This window comes from Alligator mississippiensis, chromosome 16 (assembly GCF_030867095.1).
Source record: "Alligator mississippiensis isolate rAllMis1 chromosome 16, rAllMis1, whole genome shotgun sequence".
NCBI classification, from domain to species: Eukaryota; Metazoa; Chordata; order Crocodylia; family Alligatoridae; genus Alligator; species Alligator mississippiensis.
The window spans coordinates 2890548-2916988 of NC_081839.1; the positions used below are offsets into that span (position 1 = coordinate 2890548).

The 26441-nt window shown below is 46.7% G+C and overlaps 1 protein-coding gene across 4 annotated transcripts in view; it reads left to right on the forward strand.

The window, feature by feature from the left end:
• The window catches only part of SBNO2 (strawberry notch homolog 2), a 101515-nt gene that overhangs the window by 35559 nt on the left and 39515 nt on the right, over positions 1 to 26441 (forward strand). For 3 of the 4 annotated variants that reach the window (XM_059719712.1, XM_019484123.2, XM_006272524.4), the window contains 3 exons: positions 735 to 959; positions 2481 to 2563; positions 10035 to 10158. In XM_059719712.1, coding sequence (XP_059575695.1) covers positions 834 to 959; positions 2481 to 2563; positions 10035 to 10158 — 333 coding nt within the window. In that variant the 5' untranslated portion in view covers positions 735 to 833. Of the gene's footprint in view, positions 1 to 734; positions 960 to 2184; positions 2370 to 2480; positions 2564 to 10034; positions 10159 to 26441 lie in introns of those variants that run through there. The other variant, XM_019484125.2, reaches the window with a different exon arrangement.

Here is a 26441-nt window from a genome sequence, read left to right on the forward strand (position 1 = left end):
AGTTAGAGCAAAGAGCTGAATGTTCAGACTCCTCCAGAGTTCAGTTCCTCTCTACTCAAGACTTATGGCGTGACTGTTTCCCACCTCTAAAGTGGAGAGCGATATCCAGCACATGGGGATCATGCATCTTAATGATACGAATCAAAAACGCTTTGAAATCCCTGGCTGAGAGATTGTGCAAAAGGGTATATATAGCCTGTCATAATCATGAGGGTAAAATCCAGTAAGAGCACAATAATATTGCTTTAGGCTCTGGGAAGAATGAAACTGGCTCAAATCCAGAAGCAAGACTTCTGAGAATCCAACATGCGCGCTCATAGTGAAAATGAAAGCCGAGTCGATTGAGGTAGCAGGCGCTTCGGCCTCACCTCCACGTACTGGTCAAGTTGCAGCAAGGGACGTTGAGGTTGGATATTAGGAAAAACTTTCTCACTAGGAGGGTGGTGAAGTGCTGGAGCAGGTTACCCAGAGAGGTGGTGGCGTCTCCATCCTTGGAGGCTTTTAAAGACCTGACTAGACAAACCCTTGACTGGGGTGATGTAGTTGGGGCTGATACTGCTTTGAGCAGGGGATTGGACTACATGTGACCTCCTGAGGTCCCTCCCAGCCCTCATTTTCTATGATTCTACTGGTCTCCCAGAAAGACTGGAGCTGGACATCTTTTTTTTTTTTTTTTTTTTTTTTTTCTCTCTCTCTCCATAAATTGAAGACATGTCATTTCTTTTTTGTCCCAGGACATGGTGCAGAGTGAAGAGCACAGATAAAGAACCTTCCACCACTCTACAAGACTACCCCAACTGCCCTGACAACTTCATGCAGCTGGACAAAGCCTGATGCCCTCAGCGCATCCTGCCATGGACGGGGGGAACAGCTATCCACAGCATGAGCACCAGCAGTCAGGCAATACCTTATACAGCGTGCCTAATCTCCAGGCCCAGCTCGGTGTACCTGCCATGGAGGTGAGAGGGGTTGTTATGGAAGCTAGGGATAGATGGGTTGTCGCTAGAAGGCTGACAGCATTGTAACACGATGGTAAAACCTTGGGAAACAGTGTCAGTGTTTACAAGAGTTTCATAGATTCATAGCTGTTAGGGACTGGAAGGGACCTTACAAGATAAATTGACTTTTTGAGGCTCCTGTCTAAGGGTGGGGTGAAATATTGGTTCCTGGTTCTAAAGCTTGGTGGTAAGTGGCCAGTTTGAATCGGGGGAGAAAAAGCAAGGTTGCAATTGGAATGATGTAAATTTAAAGACCGTTACATCACAGCCTGCTAAGGCAGGAGAGAAGGAATTTACACTGATTGCCAGCTTTCTGTTTGCTTCTATCCCTGCTGGTCCATAAAGCTGGCACTCATTCTAACTTTGCCTTTTTGGGCACTGCTGGAGGACTGAGTTGTATTGTATTTGCAGTTTTGAGCCCTATGCAGGATTGTGTCCCTGTTGTGACATGTGGTACAAACACGCAACAAAAAAGTGTTGTTAATAGCTTGGATTCGAGAGAGCGCCTGTCCTGGACTATTGTTTGTTGGTTTCTGATTGTAAGGAATCTCTGCCATTTTCCTTAAGGTTGTGTCCACCCGCTAACCTGGTTGCTGGGAGAGGGGTCAGTCCCTCTTGTTGCAGCCCAAAAAGCTGGGTGGAAACAATTGCAAGGGTTTCAACTCAGGTTGTTATGGAGCCCCTGAAAATCAGGTCCCTGCCATGGGGCTTCCCAGGGCTGAAGCAGCCAAACTCGATCCTCATTTCTGAAAAAATGTGGCTTTTGTTTTCAGTGGCCTTCAAACATTTCTTTAACTTCCCCCCCACCTCCCAGTTCTACATGCCTCAGCTGAAATGAGGTGCTTTTCTTGCCACTCCAGTCACCTTTATCTCAGACCCAGGCTTCAGTCCCTCCCTTCACTTCCTGCCTCCCTCCCCCTCATGTTTACCAATCTGTAGCCAGGCAATTATAGCTTGAGATCTACGTTTTGCCTTAATTAAAAGAAGAAAAAGCCCAGCTCTCCCCATTTCATTATGTAAGCCTGCATCCCTTTGGACAGCAAATGACCGACAAAAGAGCCTTCTGTCGGGGGCTGAGAGAGGATGTCGCATCTTGTTCAGTAAGCATGGCCAGTGGAAACTAGCGCTTGCAGCCTGGCATAGCAATATGCACAAGTCCTTGGCATTTCCCTGTACAGGCTAACTCCAGGTTAGAAGATGTAGTATCCAGTTTCCATGAAGTTTTGAGATTAAGAATAATCTCTGAGGATAATGATCCCGAGACTCTTTGTGGAGGGAATGAAAACACACCAGGACCTTCAAGTCAGAAGTGGTGTGTGATCCATGACTACTTCCGCTCTACAGGATGATGAAAAGCCACTTTTTTATGTGGTAAGGGGAGGGAGGTCATAAGATAAGGCTTGAATTCCCAGCTACCAAAGTGCATTATCAGAGTTGTGGTTCTGTGCCGGTGTCATTCTTTTAATGGTGTTGTGTTTTCAGAACTCGATGCTGGGTTCGGACTGGTGGAATAACTTCTGTTTACCTGCCCCTTACTCGACTCCATCTTTCTCAAGTGAAACCCAGTGAGTATCGCTCTGCTTTCTGTAATTCTCCATACACGCGACCCCAGTGATTCAACTGTTTCTTCAGTGCTTTCCTCGTTTCACGCAGTAATGGGGAAATAATTGCGTCATGCCGTTCCTGTGGCATTTCGCAAACTGCTGCATCTTGGAAAAGGAGCAAACAGCTTCTGTGAAAATATGAGAAACTTTGATTTCATGTGAACTTTGATTTAGGGGGAGAAAAGGCCTTGGGCTAGTCTAGATTTGTTACACTAATGGAGTTCATAAAATGTACCATTAGTACAATCTAGCTGTACTAATACATCATGCAGCATGTAGTTTTATATGGACAGTGCAGGGAAAAAGGGAAGGTATTACTGCTCTGGGGAAGGTAAGTGGCACGTTTACGGGTGAAGTGGTATTAAAAGCTATGGCCATGTAGATGATCGGAAGCTAATCATACTTAATAGTATCACCCCTGCTAAATCGAACTCTCATTTTGAATTGTGAGCACATTTATTTCCAATATGTGCATGCCCTTAGCTGTGCAAGCTGTAATGTGTTAGGATCAGTGTATTTTTCTCTGGTTGTAATTAAACTCGTTGCTAGTCCTGCCAGGTCTGAGGTGGTGAGAGGTACGGGCTGGTGTGAGAAATTGTCACTTCCTTCTAAGTAAACGCTTGCATCCTGTATAGTTAAATCTTGTAAATGGTACACCTCTAACGGGTTTCAGTGAACTCTGCCTGAGAGCACTTGATAAGAATTGTGGCTTACATTTTTCCCTTGTAGAGTCAGTGTTAAAACTTCTGCATGATGTCTTGAAGTACTTTTGCAGTGATGTTTGGGTGGTTCTTTGTGTACAGTACATTCAGCCTAAGCCTTTGTGAATGCCACTCCCGTGTCCCCTCATTCCCCCACAGGCCCTTGGCCCTGGTTGGGTCAGAAAGACGCAGCTTCTTTGGATTTTCTCCATTTGGGGGAAACTGGTAGCTGGGTGACGTGTTTAATAATAGCTGTGCAGTGTGCTGCCAGAGAATGGAGACTGAGATTGGGGGTACCAAAGCCTGAATGCTGGGGAGACGCACAAATGGATGTCTTGTCACTTTGTTAGGGAAGTAACATCCATTTTTGGCTTCTAGTGAGAGGGTTGTCTGGGCAAAGGGGGGAGCTGGTGGAAGAATAACAAAAAGTGTCCAAATAGGCAAAACTGAGCAAAGGTGTTTGCTTCTGGTTGAGTCCCTTTGGTGCCATCCAGGGGTGCAAGGCTTTTTGCTCAGCCTCTCACCTAAAGGAATTCGGTGTCTAAAGAAAGCAGAGAGCTTCATTCTGATGACCACCTCTCTTGGTCTTAGACTGTGATTCCCAATCCAATAGTCAGTTTTGAAAACCTAGCTTGCTTCGTTTGGCTAAAACCAGTGCTTTCTCTCTGTTTTCTTCTCCCCTCCTCATTCCACCTCAGGGTAGGGGGCAGGTTAGCCAGCAATTAAAGGCTGGACAGAATCACAAAGCAGACTTTGCCAGGAGATTACCAGAACCCTGTTGCATGTGTGGCAGACGGCGTCAGGCCTTCTTAGTTACTCTGCGCCTTGCCAACATGAGCAGGAGTTATTGAATAAGTTGAGTCCCCCTGCCTGGAGCTGGTCTGTCAGTGCTTGGAAGAGGGTGTGCTTTTGAAGCTGATTCTTGTAAATTAGACTTTCTGACTCCTCCAGGGAGCTGTAACTGAATTTCTGTGCTGCTGTATTGAACCACAAGGTTAGCTGGGATTTATCTATTGGGTTTTTTTTTCTTCTGCTGTTTGACCACTTGCTTTATTTCTATCCTTCACTTTCTCGCTGTCTTAGTGCTAGTCTTAGCATCCATTGTGCTGGCGACGTTATTTATTATACCACTGGCCCTGCCAAGACTCAAGCATGTACATCACTTGACGTGTACAGATTAGACCCATTGACTTCACTAGCACTGCACATGTATGCAAAGTTATACATACATGCATCTTTTCAGGATTGAGGCCTATCATAGCACTTACTTGCTAGTGGAGGCTCTGGTTATGGTTGCAGTTTTAGCTTCCTCTTTTCAGATGTTCAGCCGAAACAAAAAATCACATTATAGATGATTTTGTGCGTTTGCTTACCTTATAACTAGTGCGTTTTTGGATAGCTTAAACAACAGCATCTTGATGCCCATCTTGCTGGAGTCATCTGACCCCAGCAGTCTTTCCTTTCCAAGTGCACTGGGGCTGGACCTGATGATCTGTAAGGTCCTTTCCAGCCCCTAACAACTATAAAACCAAGTTGAGGTGTGGAGGGCATGCTTATTTAGGGACACTGCAATGGAAGAGTGACATTGACTTCAAGATATTTCTCTTCTGAACCTTTCCCCTCAATTATTATGGCACTAGTTTAAAAAAAAAACCTATTTCTGCTCTCCCATTTGTTTGGGAAAGGTGTTGGATGGAGCTGAGAGCAAACATGCTTTTCTTTCTTTTCCTGCCTGTCTCTCTTCCCGGTATGCTCCTGTTTGCTGCATGCTTATCTTGAATTTCAGCTCAATAGCTGGTATCACTGCTAAAAAGCATGATAGGTTTTGAGAGAGAGCTTGGCAGCCTCAGCAAAGCTGCACAAATAGTACAGTTCAATGCTTAAAGGAAGCCAGCTGGAAGAAGGGAAGAAAATAGAAAGTTTCCTCTGATCCATCGGTTACAGAATCCTTCGAGAGATTACGTGCAACCTTCGTAGGTACACCAAAGCCTGCTATCTCATAGTAACGCTGACCTAATTTTAGTGCTGCAGGTGGAAGACACCTTGTGAAACAAGTAAAAATACAGCAAGGCCAGCCTTGGGGAGGGAGTGAATCTGAACCAGCTCTGCCCTTGTGCAGGCTCCTCTAGAAGCAGTCTTGTTTGCAAGTGGCTATATTTGGACATGGCTTATTCTCCCGGCAGCAGCTTTGTCCTGAAGCAGGTTTTTCCTGTTTACTTACCAGCTTTCAAGCTGCAGAGAATGTGGTTCAACAAAGATAGTAAAGTTTGCACCTTTTAGAAGCCCTTGCAAAACGTTCCAGTGCAATAAAAGTTGCTCCAGCTAAGTCTCAGATGGGGAAGTGGAGCAGGAGGGACTTTACATAGAAAAATGTAGTATACATTTAGTATTTTTTAAGGCAGCCATCTGTCTCGTCTCTGGGCTTTTGCTAGAATCCTAGACATGATACTTAAGATTGCATTGCTGTGAATAAAGTATCTCCATTGATGCCAGTGGTATTATGTTGGTATAACTCCCTTGTTGTCACCTGAGTTAAACGTGCCAGACCGCCGGTGTACAGTCTTTCTCAAAACTGGAAGCAATGCTTTCCTTTCTCACTTCCCCACTGTCTTGGGATAAAAGTGGCTGTACTAATGAATTATGGAGCAGACATTGGAAGAGCATTTGGTGCCGTCTGACAGGGATGAAGGGAAGGGCTGAGCTGGGTGTCAGTTCTGGAGTGAGTTCTGTAGCCAACAGCCCGTGGCTGCTGAGCCCTATTACTGCTGATCTATGGAGGGGGAATATCAAAGCATGAATGCCAGACAAAGTGCAAAGAAGCAGTCTCAGCTACAAGCAGGGCAGACACCAGTAAGGGCTTCAGATGCCAACAGGACGTTTGCAAGCAGCTGGGACAAGGAATGTAGCGGAAGCAGAATATCAGAGTTGTTCAAACAAAGGTTGCTGTAGCCGGCTGCTAAGTGACAGAGAAACCACCTGCTGGAGGGATCAGCCATGCAGCACATGTCGCCACTACTGATGCTGCTGCAACTTGGAGACTCACTTATTGAGGACTTTGGCAGAACCGAGGACACAATCAAGAGTTTAAACTCACTTTCTTGTTGGAGAAATAAGCCTCTCCTGAGAGCAGCTGGCTGGATAGATATCAGATGATGTAGGCAAGTCGAGCTTAAATTGGTGTGTATTGCTCAGAGGCCTTGGTGTGGGTAAACAGCTTTATTCCTCACTCTTCTTGATCAATTGGCTGCAAGAGTATCTCCTTCCAGACTGTCTCTGTATCTAGCTCTTCATTAGAGTCTGTAGCCTCAGTCTTCCTTGACTTTGTCCAAGAGCTTGTCCGTATCTTCAGTGTCCGTCAAATGTAGAGATTTTCTTATTCAGTGTTTGGCAAGTCTCTGTTCCAAAAGCATCTCTCAGACCCACTTACACTGCTCTTACAAAATGAGCTCAACACTGTTAGTACAGCCGGTGCTGCCTGGAGGGTTAGGGTGCAACAAGTCTTTGCCCTGTGCCCTGAAAGCTGACAGCTGGGGGCTCTGCCCACTGAAGAGAGAAGTTCCTGAATTGATAGTGCCCTTCCTCTGTTGAGCAAGCGTGTTATCAGTTGGCCTGAACTCCATATAAGCAAAAGCTGCATTGAGCTTCATTCCCAGCTCCTCATATTATAGCTGTCAGAGATGAAAGGAATATTTCAGGGCCTCCGGCTTATCCTTTCAGCAAGGGCAGGATAATTCTTCACAGCAAAATAGCTAGTACTTGGTTGTTGATTTAACATCAGCAACGTGCTTGGCTGTATCTGCTGTGTAACAATAGTGCCCTTTCCCAGCTGTGGTAAAAATTGTCAGCTCCGCAGAAGATGGGCTGAAACCCCTGGAGAAGTCCGGAGCTGGGGACCACATGGTGGGTGAAAGTCTTAGTTTGAAGGTCTCAAGTTGACCTACTTCCTCTCCACTCCCAAGATTAAATCCATCCTAGGTTTATAAATGTCCTTTTTCTTTAGAGCCAAATCTTTGAGCATGGTCCGAGTGGCTCAGTTTGGGTGAGGAATGAGGCATTTCCCTAATACATACCTCTTTGGAGGAACACACAGGTCTGTGAGAATGAGAGTCTTTCCATTTCTCTGCTTGTTCATTTTAGATAGAATTAGCTGTTTACAAAAAAATAAAATAAAAATCACATGCTTTGAAAGTGGCTCCAAGTACCTCCTTTGGTCCGGTACATGCGTTGCAGATGAAAACTGCTTGTTCTGAAAGTGTGGATGAGTGAAGCTCGCTATCGAAAGCAGAAATGCAACCTCTTTGGTAGAGGTGCACAGCTGATCTGCTCCAGCCTGGCAGCCCTTGCTCCTGTCATTCAGAACGATTCACAAGTGAACGTAGTTTGAGTGGAAAAGGCCCCTTTTTCATTAATCTGAACAGACACAGCATCTCTCACTTCGTCCACCCCAAAGAAATTGTAAAGGCCAAGCAGACTGGTCCAATTGCTCAGATAGTTAACACTTGTTGCAGTCTCACCTGAGAGCTACCTCTAACCAAATTGGCTTGTAATTAGGCTGAACAGTAAGCGCTGGTGTCTAATTTGCAGACTCGTAACAATTAGTCGGGTCTGGGCCAGTAGCTCAAATGATTTTAGGTGCTCTCCCTGAATCTGATTTGCATACTGCAATCCTGTTAGTTGATGCGAGTCAGAATTGGATGTTAACATAATGTTCCCGTTAATTCATTGCTTGAACCCAACTGCCTCCCACATGGCTCCAGCTGTCGCTGCCCCGAAGGGTCTGGGCCCTGGAGCTCCTGCTCTGATGGCATGGGGCCGGTTTCGTGGCAGGGAAAGGTGGATGCCTCCCTGGGGTTCAAGGGGCCTCGGTGGCAGGGCATGGATTTCTGGGGGGCTGATGGTGGAAGACAGGTGCCCCATGATTGATTCTCTCCCCTTCCTGATCAAGGTGTGATTAACACTTATGCTGGAAGATTGTAATTTGCTTTTTTGGGCCTGTGGGTAAGAAGCTGCTTCAGTGCCTTGCTGCAGTATGTGACAGTGTTGGGAGGCAGGTGGTAGCAATTTTTAAGGTGGTGAGAGGAGCTTTCTGCTGCTCCTTTTGGCACTGTCTTCTCTTCACTGATGTGGCAGAAGGGGAGGATGCGAAGGAGAGAACTGTGTGCTCGTCTGCACATCACTACGCCAGGTGGGAAGCCAATCCTGTGTGCATGTCTTCTTGCTTGGGCAAGCTGTGCTAATGAACAGCTAGGTATGCGAGACTCTTTAGTAGCTTAATAGTACTTTGGCTGTCCGGTGCTTCCCCTTTCCTCTCAGATTTTTTTTAGTGGCTTGGAGCCCATTTCTATGGGTGCTGCAGCCCGGAGGTCACAAAGAACACAAACTTTCCACAGAAGCGAGTCAGTCAGAGCATGCAAAGCCTTTAAATAGCTGTAATATGAAAATGTATTTAGGTGAGGATTGCCCAAGCCTTTTGAGTGAACATCTTTTACGGGAAAGACGACGGGGCGCATTTCTTTGCCTTCCAGAAGCCAGAGAAAGAGTTAACATGTGCAGTGTCTGTGATAGCAAGTGCTATGGAGGGCAGAGGCTACCCCCCGGGGAGAATGAAGGGAGTAATTCTGCTTCTCTTATTTCCTAACTCCTCCTACCTGCCTCACGTTCAAAGGAAGTGAACTCTGGGAGAGTTGGGTGCGTTTTCTTCTCCAAGAACCTGGTATCAGGAGACCTTTGCTTTGTACACCAGCTGGTGTGACCCAGAGATTGTGGAATGTCAATCAGATAATGATGATAAGGTCAGAAGTGATTCATCCCCATACAACTTCCTGGGTTAATAATTCTGTGCACAGTTGTAGGTCTCCATGTCTCTAATGTCCACGTTTCCAAGCTATAGCACTCCTACCTCTGATCATAATGCGTCCATGCTAGCTGAGAGTTGTTGTCTGTCCTTGCATTTGTCCCAAGTGCAAGGGGGGAATTTGTCTGGCTCTTTCCTGCTTTGCAAAATGGTCAGCAGTGGAGCTGCGGGGCGGGACCTGTGGGTTCTGTTGAGTGAAGGAGGGTTCAGGTTTGAGATGCCTTTTGTGAGACTTACAAAAGTAGCATGTAAGGCTGGGGCCTCCATTGTGCCTTCCAAGCATCACTTTGATGTCTCTCACTGTGTGGCATTGAGATTGAATTATGAGCCTGTGACACCTGATCTTATCATCAAAACCACAATTTATACAAGTATAGATTTCATAGACATTAGGGCTGGAAGGGACCTCGGAAGATCATCGAGTCCAGCCCCCCGCCCAAAGGGCAGGAAGTCAGCTGGGGTCATAGGATCCCAGCAAGATAAGCATCCAGTTTCATCTTGAAGGTGTTCAATGTAGGCGCTTGAACAACCTCCGGTGGCAGGCTGTTCCAGACCTTGGGGGCTCGGACAGTAAAGAAATTCTTCCTTATGTCCAGCCTGAAACGATCTTGTAGTAGTATCTGACAGCTGAGTTCTTGGTCTCTTGATTATGGTACAACTTAGTGGAATACTGCACTAGCTTTTGATCCATTGGAGGAGAATATCACTGTTTGGCTCTGTCTTTTTTTCCTATAAATGTCCATGCTGCGTATATTAAAATCAGTCTATTGCCTGAATCAGCCCTGAAGAACTAGTCTACCACACAAGGTGGACAGTGAAATGAGTTGGGGAAACTCAGGACTGTCAGGAACTAACTGCTTTTCTTATCTCTTTGCAGGCAATATTTTAATACCACTTCTGATTATTACATGAATCCCATCAGCAGACAACCTTTCCCGGAGACGAACTATACATCTGTGGACACTGCTGACTTCTTACCAAAAAATGGTGATTTTTCTCAGGTAGGCATCTAGCTTTCTGGAACTGCCTGTCTTCAGATGAATTTCCTATTATGTGATATGGGATCATCCTTCATTATTCTTTATGCTAAAAAGGGAGGAGGAGAGACTGTGGTTCTTGCTTGCACCTTGGATTTGGGTACACGTGGAACACTGTAGGACTGGTGCTTTAGTAGCATTTCATTGGCTTGGAAACAGCTCGGAGGAATTCAGGTCAGTGTGACAAATGCTACCTGTTGGTAAATTAATGCATCATACACACCAAAGGTGGGGGAAGGGGAAGTTGCGAAAAAGCACAATTGCCAGGAAGGGTATAGGAAGGTGTTAGTGAAAGAAGGCCCCAATTAGTTAAGCTGTCCCTTAATTGCTTCTGTTTGGGTCCTAGAATTTTCTTCACTTACATGTGTTGCATGTGCTGTTATCTTGCATCGTAGAAGGGTCGAGTTCACAAACAGTGAAGCTTTATAGGGGTGTAAATCCCATAGAGTTGCAACTTTCAGGGACATCATGAAGTTCAGCCACTCCTCCCTCTGGAGTATGCTTCTGTGGGCCGAGAGCGAGAGGATCTGCAGTGCAGCCGCTGTCCTAGTTTGTTTGGTATCTTTGAGGACTGGTAGACTTGCTCGTCTCCCTGGGGATCTCGTTGGTATGAACTGAGCTCAATGGGAAGGGTTTGAAATGTCAGACTTGGGTCTGGCCATGTCTGCCAGGAAGGTTGGTCAGCAAAGACTGGGAAACGACTTAGCATGTGACAGAGCTGACTAAACTAAGGAAAAAGTGGTTAAATCCCTCCCAGGGGTTCACAGAGGCATTAGTGGTGTCTGGCTGCGGGAACTCTTTGCATTAGCTTGTCCCAGTGGACCCCACCGGGATACATGTAAGCAAAGCTAGAGCAAGTTACTCTGCTGACCCCTCAAGACAACAGCTCAATTGAGGTTAATTCCAGATGCCCAACCCCTTGGCTTGGTGTGTGGATTAAACCACCCGTTATTCAGTGGGAAGCCTGCAGTGTGTTACATTTGGTACAGCTTCCCCACCTGAACGGGCATATGCCACTGCACTCTTTCTGTATGATCTCAAAATGCTGTATTGAGAGAATTGCAGCTCAAGGAAAATGGTGCAGACAAATCCAGTTGGGCCCAATTAGTGCTTCAGCTGTTCCTAGTCTGCGTGCATCCCCAGCCAACTGGGTGTGACTCTCCTTAGTCTCCTGCTCCATGCACCGTAGCAGAATCCCAGCAGTGCTGGTGGAAACAGCAATCCCTCAACTGCACAGCCTTTAGGAGTGAACATCAAGGAAAGGGTGGGATGTTGAAGTCATGGCAAAGTCAAGTGAGCGTTTGGCTGCTGCTACTGCAGGAGACTGAGTGAGGAGCATGTCCAGATTTGGAAAAAACCACCCCCGCTGAAGACTTTTAAGAGAATTAATAATGTTTGTAGCTGTTCAGGAAAAGATAAAGGGAATCAAATCTCATGCTTCAAGATGGAAACTGCTTGAGGGTCAGGTAGGATTTCACCCGCGTTCAGCAGTATACAGTTGATTGCATAATGTGCTGGGGAATTCTGTGTCTAAAGGCAGGATACTTGAGCTGCCTGTATGCTCTGGTGTGGAAATGCCCCATGATACCTAAAAAATTAGCTTTTGCTACATGGCTGTTGCTTCTGTTTGTCCCAGACATTCAGAATTACCTTTTAAGCAATTTTTGGGTGTTTTCCTTGAGATGCATTGAAGACACCTGGTCTCGAGCAGGGAGTGCTGAGCAGTTTCTGAAAATCGTGTTCCCCCTCCAAGGTGTCCCGATGACACTGGTGCCCCAAACCCTGGTCACTCCTGAAACATGGGTCTGATTTTTTACGTTTTGTTACAAGTGCAACCAAGGAGGCCTCTGGTCTTAAACCAGCCGGGTTGCAAAGCCCCCACAGCCTCTCATGGAATTTGGGAATTGGCTTATTCTTACGTGGCTCTTGTCTCATTCATTCTTTCGATTTTAGTTGAGAGAGAATCGGAGGGACCCAGTTCAGAACTAAGTAAATGGGTATGTTTTCTTTTTCTTCATCCATGTGAAGACTGACACATTCATCCGGTCTCAGTAGGCCAGTGAATTCACTGCATGCCCTCCAATACACCCATAAAACCTCCCTGGCATCAGTGCGCAAGGGAAAATGATCTCAGAATCTGGCTGAGTGCTTGTGTATCATGCCCTAGCTGTGCTCTGCCAGTTTGAAAAACAGTATTTCATCAGACCCATTAAACTGCTGTGCACTTCATCCAAGCAGCTTTTTTCCCCAGTAGCTGCCGAAGACCAAGATACGTGTATAAACGGAAGCTTTCTCCTTTGTAATCGGCCTCTTCCTCTCGTGTGATTCATTCAGGGATGTCTCAGCTGCTTGCTTTGTTGCGAACAGCAGTCTCTCAAATGTGGGATTATGACAGTAAATAAATAGAGCAGGAAGAGTTTGTTGACCGTGCAAGAGGAACCATCTATTCACCAATATCAAAGCAGCAAATAAAAAGCAGTGCAGTAATAAAGAGGAGAGTAAATTTGGCACTTCCTTCATCTCTCCAAAGAATGGGACCATATCCATTCTGCAAACACAGATTCAAATGTGTTGGACTCCACCTAGCTCTGTGCTTCATTGTTGGGTTTTTTTCAGTGCGTCTCTGAAGACACTACAAGCCTGCAGAGGATTCAACTTATTGGGAGCCAACCGTTGGCATGGCAGTGCTCATGCGACTGCCCAAGGCAGAGTTGCTGTAGGACCCAATTTGTACCAGTATAGTTTAGCCCTTACACAGTGGTGGACTGCATCAAGGGGGTCACTGTTAATAGAGGCTTGATCTATGCAGTGGTGCAGCTACTAAGGTGGAAGCTCACCAATGGTGGTTACTGGAACAAAACCCTGCTGTTGACCAGTACTCCATCTGATAAAATCAGCAGCTAAGTTGATCCAAAATCTGTAGAGCTTGACTTTCTGCAGAATGTGGGAGACTTGAGACGGGACTGGGAAGAAGCTTCAGCTTGGAGGCCTCTTCAGTAAAACGCATATGGCTGTGCTGGGAATCATCTGCTGGGTTTCATGGGCAATAGGCTTTGTTGTCTGTTATTGCTGTGTATGCAGTGTCTTCAGCCAAAGGAACTTGCCTTGGGTTGAGAAATTGGGCAGGAAGCTCAAGAAACTGGAACGCTAGATAAAAAAAAATATTGGCCTGTGTGTTTGTTATTTGATGTCCAGTGTATCCATAACAGGTTCCTACTTTTAATGTTGTTGTATACAGTACAGTAATGGTCAGGACCAGGGCCCTGTTTGAATAGGTGCTCTACGGGTGTATCTGAAGACACCATCTCTGCCCCGCAGAGCTCACAATCGGAGAACGTAGCCTGCAGGAGAATGGAAAGCAGTGTCAGATATGTGAACATGTGCCCGCTGCTTCTTGGGTTGGTTTTCTTGCTCACTTGTTTCCAGTTCTCCACCATCATAGACACTGGCCTTCAAATGAAGGGGAAAAGTCTTTCTTGTTCTGACACCAGTTGAGTCTTGAGTACATCCTTTACCTCCTAGAGATTCATGCCTACCTTGGTGTTCTTTAGAAATAGTTTTGTGTGACTCTCTGGCTTTGACCTAGCTTGGCCAACAGTCCCGCTCAGCTTCATTCTCTCCTTGGGACAAGGATCTCCTGATCCTTGATTGTTTTTTATTTCATGACCTGTTTCTTTAGCCAAGTATTTCTCCACTTGACATGAGCAATCTAGATTGAGGTCTCCAATGCTCATTCCATAAACTTGCGCTGTATCCTCCTTATGCCTTCCATTCAGCTGGCAAGAGGTCCCTAGTTTAAATCTCACCCTGTTTGTGCTTTATCTTGCATCCCCTTTGATGCCTTTTTATTGCTCATTTTCAGCATGCTCTGCACTTTGCAGGCAAAGCTCACCATCCCTGTCCCAAAGTTCTCACTCTCTAAATAAAACTCATCACAGATGTGAGTAACCAAATGATAGTCCTCTCTTAAAGTTACCCAGGCACTACTTTTGCCATATTCTTCTCTCCCTCCTCTGATGTCACCTTGCTGATAGTTTTGGCAGGACTGGGTGCTAGGGATATATTGGTCAAAACATCTTCATTTATTAAATCTGCTCGCGAGCCTGTTGGTTCAGGAGGTCTCTGGTTTTGTCAGGAGTAGATGGATTAGAATGTAAACCACTTTGCTCCTTTCTAGGTAAAAGCTCAGAGGCCAGTTTGGAGTAGTTGTGCTCCTGTTTCAAATGCAACATGGCGAGTCAGACGGGTTGTCCCACTTCCTTAGTGCGTGGACCGGTCTTCTGTGAGGGTTGACTGGGGTCCTGAGCTATCCTGATGATGCCCAGTTTTATTAAGTCGCAGCCAGTTGTGCTGGCCTGGGGTGAGTGCCAAACCAAAGTTTTTGTGGGTGTCTCTGGGCTAGCAGGCAAGGTAGCCACAATGCAGCAAAGTCAGAAAAAGCACCATTGGAGATTATCCCTTGGGCTTGAATGCGGTGTGGAGCTGATACTCGTGTTGCCCAGTCTCAGTCCTGCTGTCTTCCTTGCACTGCACAAGTCCAGATTTGTCCTTGTGGCATTCAGCTTCTTTTCCTCGGGTGTTTCTAAACCAGATGAGATGGTCTTGGCTTGGGATTAAGGCTCAAGCGTGAAGCTTGCAGATGAGGTAGGTGAGCTGTTTGCAGGGCTGTTCTTGCAGTGGACTTTGATATTCTGCATTTCCTTTATTGGCAATAAGGCACCTTTCATGTTAGCTTCCAGATCAAAAGCACTGGTTTCTGTTGGTCTGCACTGTGTTCCTTGCTGTGGCTCTCAGAGCTCTCCCCTTGTTCATTTTTATTCTGCTTTTCTCCTTGATCCTGCTTTTGTCAAGAACAAACAGCTGATTGAAGTTCCCCTCAAATCTGTGCTGGCAGTTTGATCCCTTTCATTTTGCAGTGGTGATTTTTGAAAGCTTTTCTTGCCACATCTTAGTCAATGGTTGGGGTTATATGCCTCGTTACAGAGCTGATCTCAGTTATTTTGAACATTTATAAATTATTAGTTATCTGTCCCTGGACACATGCACCTATCTGCCTCTGCCTATAACAGCTAGAGCGAGCCAATCTTTTTTCCTCTAGTAATATGCAATATAACAGCAGGAATTGAAGGAATGCTTCTGCATAAGATGCCACAGAAGCTAATAAATGAGCCTTTTTATCAGTCCTCTTACTGAAGATTTTCACATGCTTCTCTAGCTGCGTGTGCATGATGGCCTGGGACTTTCGGGAGATTCCAGCAGATAGTGTGACTCAGTGATGTCGCTCTGTGCAGTAAAGCAGCTCAAACGACTTTGAGCAAGACTTCTTATCATCAAATTTTGCTCCAATGTAAAAAGTTTGGCAGATCACTTGTGCCCAGGATAGTAGTTTTATCGGTCTCAAATTGGATGCAGTGCGGTCTGACAACATGCAGGCTTCCCCAGCTACTCGCCTCGATGCTGATTGATGTTACAGGTGTGTATTCCTGGATATCTCTACCGATGCTTTGTCAGTCTTCGGTGTTCTCCAGAGCCATACTGCCTATTACCCTGATTAGAGTTAGAGCTGAAGGGATTTCAAGAGTGTTTTACTGAACCAGTCAGTCTTTGGGAACCTGTCAACTATTGGTTTTGTTGATCTTTCTATGCTTTCTTTGCTCTGAGGCTTTGTTAATATCTAACAGTCTCAATGCTCATTGGAGATTGTGTCATAAACATTTGTGGACAGATCCCATCTGCTGCCAAAGAGTCTGTGGGTTTAATTTACTCCCTGCTTTAACAATCCTGGGGTTAAGAGCAGGAACTAGAAGTGCCGTGTAAGCTGCTGCTGCTTTGGAGATGCCGAAGGAAAGGATTTGGGCCTTTCTACCTTGCCTTTTTTCTCCCACCTTTTGCTGGTCAACTGTGGAAATGGGAGGGTGCTGGGGACAGCTACATTTGGCCAGATCCTCCCATCTAAGTGTGCACATGAAACGCAACTACAAACACAGGCTTGGCTAAATGAGCATGGCACCCTCTGACCAGGCCCTTGAAACCAGACCTGGAGTGTGGGGTCTTTGGGAGAAACAGGCTGGGCCAGAGGTGCTCAACCTCCGGCCTGTGGGCCAAATGCAGCCTGCAGAGCCTTGGCATCTGGTTTGCAGGGCTCCCCACGGCTTGGGAAATTTGCCGGCAGGGAACTAGTGGCACTAATACTGCCATCCCTCCCTGCTGCCAAATTCCCAAGCCCCGCATGGTGGATTGGAGCCAGGTCACATCCCCTTCTCTTTGCACTGCCGGATTGGGGTTTGGCCATGCCTCTTTCCCTCCACAGCTGGGTTGGTGCTGGGCCACCCTTCCCCCCTTCCCCGCCTTATTGGGCTGGGCCAAAGCCCCCTTCCCCCATGCACCAGGATTGGGAACAAGCCATACCCCCTTCCCCCTATGGGTCTGGGTCATGGCCCCTCCCACCACCTGCAGAACCAGGTTGAGGCTGAGACCAGTCCTACTGCAAGACACGGCTGGATCAGGGCCAGGCTGTCCCCCACCCCTCTCTGCATGGCCCCGCTGCATCCACCCCAGCGCTGGATTGGGGCCACCAGCTGGATCCAGCCCACAGACAGACCGAGCACTGGCAGTTCAACCCACCAGAGATAAAGGTTGGTCTTATGTTCCATGCTGGTGAAGCCTGCACAGCTTTCCATTCCCCCCCAGCCTCGAGGACTGAACTTGCTAATGTCCTTGAGGACAGGCACTTCTTCAGAACCTTTTCCCCACTTTACTGATCTCGCGCTGTCCCAGATGCCAAGCTGTTAAACATTAACAGCCTCAGCTCTCTTCCCAGAACGTGCACTTCCAAAGAGAGGGTGGGAAATTCCACTTATGTCTGGATGAGTTCAGATGACTGATGCCTCTTTCTAGGTGACTACTTAGGAAAGTACCTGTCTTTACCACACTTGGACAGTGACCGGGGTGGTATGAAGACCTAGCTAGACATGTTGCTATAAGAACGATGCTGGGCAGATCTGTGATGCTGAAAGGAGAGCATGAGGAGCTCACTCCAGCCTTCTTTAAGCAACTCTTTCTTGTAAAATATACATGGATTTGGGTGGAAGGGAGAGCAACGTGACTGTGTGCAAGAGATCTTGTGTTGCCATCACACGCATGCATGTATAGTTCACTCTTCTGTGCACAGTCACTTAGATAGGAGAGCTAAATGCACCTGCATCACTGCTGGCCTCCCTGTGTTCTTCTTGGACACCTGCTTTTCCATGTCATCTCCTGTGGGGACTTGCAAGAGAGAGATGGAAAAGCCTCTTCCCTTTGGCTGATTTGGAGTGAAGCTTAGTGGGCGTATGCAGGCATTGTCTTAATCTCATTCGATAGTGATCTGTCTGCCTCCACCCTCAGGAATCTGCCGGGCGCTGGTCTGCGCTGTGGTGGGATTCCAGCCTGGCCTCGGGCTGCATTAAACCTCCAGGCTGGCTGTCTCTTTAAAGGGTTTTCCAGGAACATAGTTGATGGTGGAAATGGATTGACAAGGTCTAAAGAGCAAGCCCCTAATGAACCCGTTGAGGTATTTGCCCTGTAATGCTTGTTTTACTGGCGACAGAAAGCAGCTGAGAGCCTCCAGCTCGTGGCGCCTGAATTTGTCCATCTGTGGGGGCAGAGGGTGGTTCCTTCAGCCCCTTGCTTTGGATAGGTCCCTCATCTCTTGGCCCTCTGGCTAGATTTGCCAATGCATCTTTGTCAGAGGAAGGGGCAGGAACGGACATGGCTATGTTTTGGGCAGTTCTGGGAATTGTTCAGATTGCATCACTAATGCAGTCAATTCAGCAAGGCCAAAAGTGAGTTTTCCTGTGTATCCTAAGTGGCTTGCGTGGATGGAAGAGGAGATTGTCCCTGCATGCTCAGAACCGGCCCCGTGTGAACTTGAGATTTCAGTTTGCTTCCCCACCAATTTTGTCACTGCCTTCTGGCTGGCTGATTCATCTTTGCTGGTCTGCTGGCATCCTTTACGTAAACACATAGATTTAAATAAGGCTCAAAGTAGCTGAGGCCAGTTAAGGGTTGCTGGAGCTTGGGAAATGGGAGCTAGGGGGCATTTGGGGGCCTGTGGTTATTCAGCTCCATGGGATAAGGATGGGACAAGGCAGGAATAGCATAGCATGTCTCTGGTGGTGGCAATGGTAATGTAGGGCTCCACAGAGATCTACCCATTTCTCTCTGTCTGAGGGCTCCTCCTGTGAGGCAGGCCTCTGCTATGGGATGGGAAGGGAATAAAAACTAAATAGCAAGTTCAGTCCTTGAGGCTGGGGGGAATGGAGAGTCTCTGTTTTGGATATACCAATGCTGCAGCCCCATTTTAGACCTGGGGGAAGCTAACGTGATAGCCTGCCCTTCTCTGCTCCAGCTAACATGATAGACTGCTCCATCTTAAAGACCAAGTGCTCCACAAGCAGGGATGAATTTAGCTGTAGTCGGTTTTCTGATTGCCCTTGCACAGATTGGGAAACAATCAAGTTGGGTGCATTTTCAGTAGGATCCTGTGGGGATCAGTTCTTGACCCTGTCCCAATTGATGTTTTTATTGATAACTTGGAAGGAAATGTAAAGTAATTACTGATTAATGTTTGCAAAGGATCCAAAGATTTGAAGCGTGGTAAATAATGAAGAGGACCAGTCACAGACGCAGTGCTTTGTGTAGCTCAGTGAGTTGAACTCAACTGGCATACGCTTCTGCAGTACAGCTGTGTATAATGTCATACATCTAAGAAAAACCTGTGTGGGTTCTGCTTCCAGGATGGAGTCCTTCATCCTGTGAAACCAGGACCCTGAAAAAGGCTTGGAGGTCTTGAGGGATGTATTTGGTAGCCGGGTTGGCCTGAGACGAAAAGAAATGCAAAACTCTAGAACTCTTGGTTCAGAGATGATACCTTTTATTAGACCACCTAGATAATTTTTTTTTGTTGCTATTTCTTAGTTGATCTAATAAAAGGTATCATCTCTGAACCAAGAGTTCTAGAGTTTTGCATTTCTTTTTGGAGGTCTTCATGAGCATCAGCTAGATGTGAGCTCTGTGTTACTCGCAGACCAAAAGGTATAGTACCCTCAATGCGATCCTTGAGTGTAGAAATGGAGGACTGTCAAGCAGGAGGGTGGGTGGGGGGGCTCTTAGCTTTGTTTGACCTGGCGGTTAAACTACAAGATGGGGATACCGTGTCCAGTCCTGGTGTCTACAATTCAGGAAGGAGGCTGCAAAACTTGAGAGGGTTCAGAGACGAGGCACAAGACTGATCAAAGGTTTGGAAAACAGGCCCTGCAGTGAGAGACTCCAGGGGCACAATCTGTTCATCTTCTCCCAGACAAAGTTCAGCAGGGGAGAGCGACACCGTTTATCCAAGGGTGTTGCAGATTCCCCATCATGGAAAGCTTTTGTTTAACATAGGATCTTCTTTTGAAAGAGATGCTCTAGTTTCAACAGGGCAGTCCTATGGCTTGTGGGACAAAGGAGGTCAGGCTGGAGGATCGCATTGATTCTTTGTCTTTGTAACATGCGAGCCACAAGGTCCTGTTTCCTCTCTCATTGCCATGCACCTTTTCATCACAATTAAAACCACCCCCAATTGCAGCAGAAATAGGGAAAAAACCCTGCATTTGTCCACATGTTTAGGGAGGAAATACACACACTCTCGCAAGCCTTTCTGCAGCATCACTCACAACCTCCAGTCATTGCGAACCACAGATACTGTATTGCTTTCAAAGCTGCTGTTCCCTGCTGCCGTGAACTTGCATTTACCCTTGAGATCAATGACATGCTGATGGATAGTGAGCCCAGGTTGCCTTGCGCAGGACAGGGCAGCTGGCTGGTCTCTAGTTGACTTTGCCAGTATTTTCCTCCTTACTGCAGTGGAATAATTGAAATCTCAATTATTGCATATGGTAGAAACTTCATTTTCTTTTTTAAGAAGCGAGCTCTTGAGAGCTTTTTGGTTGGTTAATAAAACCCTCTCTCGGCTTTCAAAGGGTTGCTAAGGGAATGCATTCCACCGCGCAGAAAAGCTGAACATGGTATAGGTAAGGGCAGGCAGGGGGAACCCTAGGTTATAATCATCTCTGTGTTAGAATTTGCAGGACTTGGATTTGTTTATTGTGCCTTGAAATTAAAGCAAGTCAGAGAGCAAATTAGATCAAGCCAACTCTCAATGGTCTGCTTCATGTAGAAGACCAGCAGCATTACATTTGTCCAGTGTGTGCTCCGATGGACACCAAGCCTAACTCAGATTCTTCCACTGCCTGGCAGTGGTATGGCTTGTGTGACCTCTTAAACCAGCGCTTCTCTGAGGGCTTTCTTCCATATGCCACTTTGCCTGTGAGAAGACTTTTATCGCACCCTGTGTATACAGCTGACTCTCCTGGGCTTTCTGGAAAGGATCCATGGACAATCGCTCAAGAACCAGAGTGCAGCCCTGGATCTCTAATGAATGTCATGTGAAAGGATCCTCATGACTGCACAAGCATCCTTTGATACTGGTGTGGCTCTGGGTGGACTGGTGGTTTTACTTGCACAGAGCTCGATACAAGGTCATCGGGTTGGGTTGCCTGGTGTTCCCTCCCTCTGCAGTTCAGTTCAGTTCAGTTCCTTGAGACTTTAGTACAGACACCAAATTACACAGGCGAGACTTGTTCCACTGGTCAGTCTGACCTGGCCCCCAGTATTCGACAAGTCTTGCATAATGATTTTATTACAACAGCACCACTGCTGTACTAGCTGGCTGTTACTGTTAACAGTGGCTTATTTTAGCAGACTGGCATTTGTGCATGGATTTATAGCATTGCATAAAAACACAGTCCAGCGAAGCTTTATGCACAAGGTATTGTCGCAGTCTTCTGCATTTCCAGCACCAGGTGCTGGGCGGTGTGGAAGTGACCCATTTCCCTGGTGCATGTTGATTGTAGCTCTTGATAACAACACAGGTTAAGGTCTCTGTGTTTGTAAGTGGGGGTTGAGGTGTGGCCCCTTCCCCCCCAGTTGTGGGTTTTGGATTCCCCGAGCAGCTCATCCCTCCGCAAAGCGCGCAGCCACCCACGGTTTCTTGGAGAGAGGGGGCTGACCGCACACACCATCCACCTCCTGTGCACTTGTGGTGTGGTGAAGCATCTGCAGCTGGGGCCTCGGTTGCTCTCGATCAGAGAAACGTAAAGATCGAAGGTCTCTAGCCCCGATGTCCTGAGTATCAGGGCTATCATCCAAGCAGCTGTCCTTGCACCTTTGGCTGGAACAGGCTTGCAGGAAATCCGGGGTGGGTGATGGCCTCTAAGGAGGTAACGCTGAGGATGAAGCTGTTCTAGCTGTTTGTGGGTTAAACCTGTTGTTGTTCACCGAAAGCTGCTTGAGCCTCGCTGCAAGAAGCCGGAAGAGCAGAATCGGCTCGTTCTTGCTACTCGTGTCTGTGGTGATTAAAGGGCGAACTCCGTCCTGGTCCCAGCAGTAACCTCGGCTCCCTCCAGCTGGCAGCACTGCACAGCTTGTGTCTGCTGTGAAACAGCTTCCCAGAGAGCTGGTGCATCTAAGGCTGACGATTTTTCTTTTTTTTTTTAGCATATCATGGGGCAGGAGTGGCTGATCCCTTTGAAACAGTTTTGCACTGCAGTGACCTCCCATCTGCAAAATCATTCCTGATTTCTTCCGCACTTGGGGACTTTGACCGTGGGGCTTTCCTTTTAATCTTTGAGTTCTGCGCCTGGCAAAGCCTCATCTCCAAGGAGTGTCTTTGCCTTCATTTCACTTGCTTTCACTTGCCTTCTGTAACCCCAAGGACCTGTAGCATTAAACAAAGGGATCTGCACAGAGGTGGACTCCCGTGAAGTTACTGCATGTGACTTTGTGAAAGGGGGAAGTAAGGGTGTGTGTAAATATGTTCTTTGTGTTGTGCTTTTTGTTCCAGGCCTCCCCACACCTCCTTCCTGCTCTGTCCCATCCCTGGGTGTGACTTTCTTTCATGCTTTGTCCTCCAAAAATGGATTTGGGGAGAGTGGTGAGGAACAGGTGGTAGGGACAGTAAACTGCACCCCACATTCAATTTAGCTTCAAGATGCTTCAGGGATCTGGGTTTCTAATACGTCAGAAAGTTTGAACTTGGTTCTGCAGCTCTTTATATGTGGTGCACCGCAGGTAAGTCTGTAGGAAAATCTCAGCTAGAGGAGAGATTGCCAGCCCTCCATATCCAGCAGCATCTGGTTCACAGCAACACCCCTGCTGTGAGGAGCACAGGATGATTCAGAAGACTTAAAATGTCAGTAAATAGGTATAAAAATGTTGCGTTTCGTAAGACAGTAGTGCAGGGGGGCTGTGAATTTACTCCCCAGAGGAATATTCATGCTTATATCAATGTCTGTCAGGCATCTTGATCACAAAAAGGGCTGCTCGACTGCTAATGTGTTCTGTCTTCGGATAACGTGGGCTGTATGAATAGCGACCGACTGTCTCATAATCTTACCACAGAACCAGAGCAGGTCAGGCTGGAAAAGACTGGTCACAGAGTCTTAAAAGGCCATGCCTGCGGCCTGCGCCAGGATTTTCCCTTACAGTCCATTTTTCAGGGCTCTGTCCTGTTTTCAGTGACACGAGAAACAGGAGTGGGCCTGTGTCCTTTGTGCTTTTGTGGTGTAGCTCTTGCCCGTAAACGTTTTTTCTTGATAATCGGCCAAAATTTTCCCTTTCTGTATTTCCTCCCACTATGCTTTATGCTCACCCCAGGCCTTTGTTCCTCCTGGGCAGGGATGGTTCCTCTTCTGATTTTTATTGTCAATTCTGCTGTGTAAAGCAAAGGGCCTGGCTTTCAGGGGTGCAAGGAGCTTCTGGTGACTCTCCTTGGAGCAGCAGATACCCAGCAGCTCTCCAAAGCAAGCCCCTGGCTGCTCATTCCTCTGTCCTTCAGCAGTGAAATAGCTTGATCCATAACTTGGTCTCCCTGCTTGATCCGGTCACCCTGCTAAAATGCTTGGAGGTAGAGAAAGGAGGTCAGATTTGGAGTTCCTTTTCTGGGTGGCAGGTGAGGGAATCGGGGGAAGGAATGAGCTAGTTTGCAGAGTCATTTACAATAATGCCATAAAGATGCAATGACAACCTTTGTCTAATCTGATTTTTTTTTTTTCATACAGCTTGGGGGGATATGGGGGGAGACTCTCAAACACATGCATTAATCATAACCACCCCCTCCTGCCCTTCCCCTCCCTTGCAGTTTCCTGTTGAAATCCATTTTATGTTTAGAAAAAAAAGGGGGGGTGGAATTTAACCACTCTTTCAAAAAATATTAATTAAAAAATTGTATCTTTGTGCATGCCAGGGCAGTAGTGATTTAAAAAAAATCAATGTACAAGTTATTAAATTATATGAAAGACTTGCCTCGGACTGAAATAAAGAGCTTCCTGGAATAAGAAACCACCTGGAATTTCCTAGCGCTGTCCTGGAGTTATAGGTCTGCAGGGGATACAGATATTAAAATCAATTTGAAGACAATTAACTGGCTCTGCTGTCTTTGAAGCATTTTGCTAACAAGAGGCTTTACCTGCAAGGGAATGGACAGTTGCATTCAAACCGGGTTTCCACGTGGCTTAATCGCAATGTAAAAGCACTTCCATTGGAGAGAACCGGAGTTTACTTAAGCCCTGGCTTTGCAATAACCACCTTGATGTTGTTACCAGGTTGCAACATGAGGTCTCTTACCTGGTTGCAGTGAATATGATTGAGTTGTGTCCGTGCAGCAGCCTTTTTTCCCACAGCACAGAAAAATGTCAGCTGTTTGCATGTCCGCAGCTGTTCGCGTTGCTCTCTAGCCACGTTCCTATCGGCACATCCTGGGAAAAGCAAAGCATTAGTCCCTTAGTGCCTCGGCAGGGGGTAGAGGTGACATATGGGACAGTGCCCTTTGTGCTGGACATGAGTCCAGAAAAAGGGCCTTACCATTGCTTGGGGGACATGAATCATGGGTCAGAATTTAGCTGGTTATAAACCTGAGCTTGTCTGAGTCTCCACCACCACAGACTGTTCCCGCTGTTTTATTTTCACCCGCGTTATTTAATTTAAACTGTGGTTTAAGCCCAGCGTTCCACAAAAGAGGGAATCTACAAATGGAGGCCTCAGGAAATCAGGACATTTTCTGTTCAAACCTGTTTTGATCTTCTCGGCAGCCCTGTCGTCTTTTTCTCTCCCTCCCACTCCCGCCCCCTTTGCTACAGCCCACAAAAGTGGGGTAGGCTTGATCTGAAGCATGTGAAAAAGTGCTGGTAATATAATTTAATAGTGGGCCATTGGGAAAGGCGTTTAAATAGCTGCTTTAATTCAAAGCAGAATGAGCCTGAGTCAGTGTGTTTGAATGAAGTCTCCCTGCCTCTGATTACACTTCCTTCCTGTTGTACGTGGCATGACCAGGTATTCGGTGCTGCCTGGAATAGCCACGTATGCATCTCTCCCATGCCCTCAATTCTTGCACGCTGACCCCAAAGCAGTGGTCCCATCTTGCTGGCTTAGCACATCAGTGAGCAGTTGTTGGTGACTTTTTACAGTTATTCCTGGGCTTTAGACCCTTTGAGCCATGGTCACTAGGCTGTGAGCCTCCTTCCAGACCCATTCAGGGCCTCCGCCCCCAAGCTGGAAGCTCTCCTTTCTTTTTACTTCCCCTCAGTCATTCACATATGGGTCACTAGGACCCCGTTCCCAGCTAAGAATGGAGCTCTCTTTCCCCCCGAACCTGTTCTTAAAGTGGCCCTGCCTCAGTAGAGGATTACTGATTACCCTTGCCCTCAAAAGGCTAGACCCCAAGATTAACCTTAATTTTTAAATGATAAAATATCTCCTAATTCTTCAGGGTTTTTAAAAATATTTGTAATATTCTAAAATATTCGCCACGTGTGCAGGGAGTAGATCTCGACCTGAAAACGGGGCTGCCGAACAGATCGCTGCTAGGCACTTCTGTCATCTTCCCTTCCATTTGCTTTTAAAAACCAGACCAGAGCATTGTCCGCACATTTTTTTTTCCTGTGCTCAGCAGCAGTGACTGACCCGCAAGGCTGCCAAAAACTAAAGTAAATCCTTGCCCCAGTAAAGTCAATGATGTTATGGAAACAGGAAAAGCTGAGGCTGGTATGTACAATACGGACTACCCTACCATTCAGACCTCTGGAAAAAACAGCCTTGTGAAGAAAAGCTACCAGCTGCTCTAATTTTCAGCCTGCTTTGCTTCCCCTTAGCCAGCATTTGATGTTTTTTTCCCAAGGCAATAAGGACCTGTTGTCCCTCTCTCACAAGCCAAGTATCTACTGAATGTGTGATGCTGCCTCTCTGATGGGGACTTGGAGCCAAATTTCCAAAGACGTGCAAGTTGAAAGCTACAGAAGGGTGCCTAGTTGTATGTTTAAAAGCATCTCTGCAGATGCAGCCCCTAGTGAGTTAGGCAACTGACTTGCTGAGGAGCTTTTAAAAATCCTGCTAAGCACTTTCCCTGCATCCTTAGGCCCCCAGATCCCTTTGAAAGCTTGGCCTAGATCTTGTCTTTCAGGAGACTGGCTAGTTACCAAGCCTCCCCATATTCAGTTGCTATAATCTCATGTTATTTGATGTCTTTTTTTAAACTTTGTTGGCTAAATGTCCAGCAGATAACAGCAAATGGCAGCAAATTCTATCGTGTGTTCTGTAGTCTCAATTAAAAGGCTGATGGGAATCGCGTAAAGGCTGTCAAACTGAACATGGTTTGACATCCTATTTTTTGTTGGAAAATGGTGGGTGAAACAAGTATTGAAAACAACATGATCTCGCGTTGCTTCTGAATAGTCCGTCGGCAGACGCCTTCATGAAGCAGCGGTGGGCTAGAGAATGGGCTATTGCATCTTTTCTCCTGCAGGGAAACGGGTCGTTATTCCGCAGTGGGGTGTCTTGCCGCTCGTGATTTCCTCGCAAGACAAAATTAGCCATCTGGAATGTTTTCCGAGTCCCGCATTGTCTTGTGTTGAACTTTTATGGCTCCCATTCCCCAGAGCAGGAAAAAAGAAAAGGCCACCTCATTTTTCAAGGGTTGTTTAAGTCTCGCAGCCTTGAGCGTGCAAAGCTCTACGTATGCGAGAGGTCCTGGATTCACAAAGGATGTGTAGGAATTCAATCACCAGCAGCGAGTCGGTAATTAAGATGTTTTCCATATTTGATCTCTTTCCATTCCAGCACGTAGTCATTAAAGCTCTCCTCTCCCAAGCTCAGGGGCCTTGCCACGTAATTCA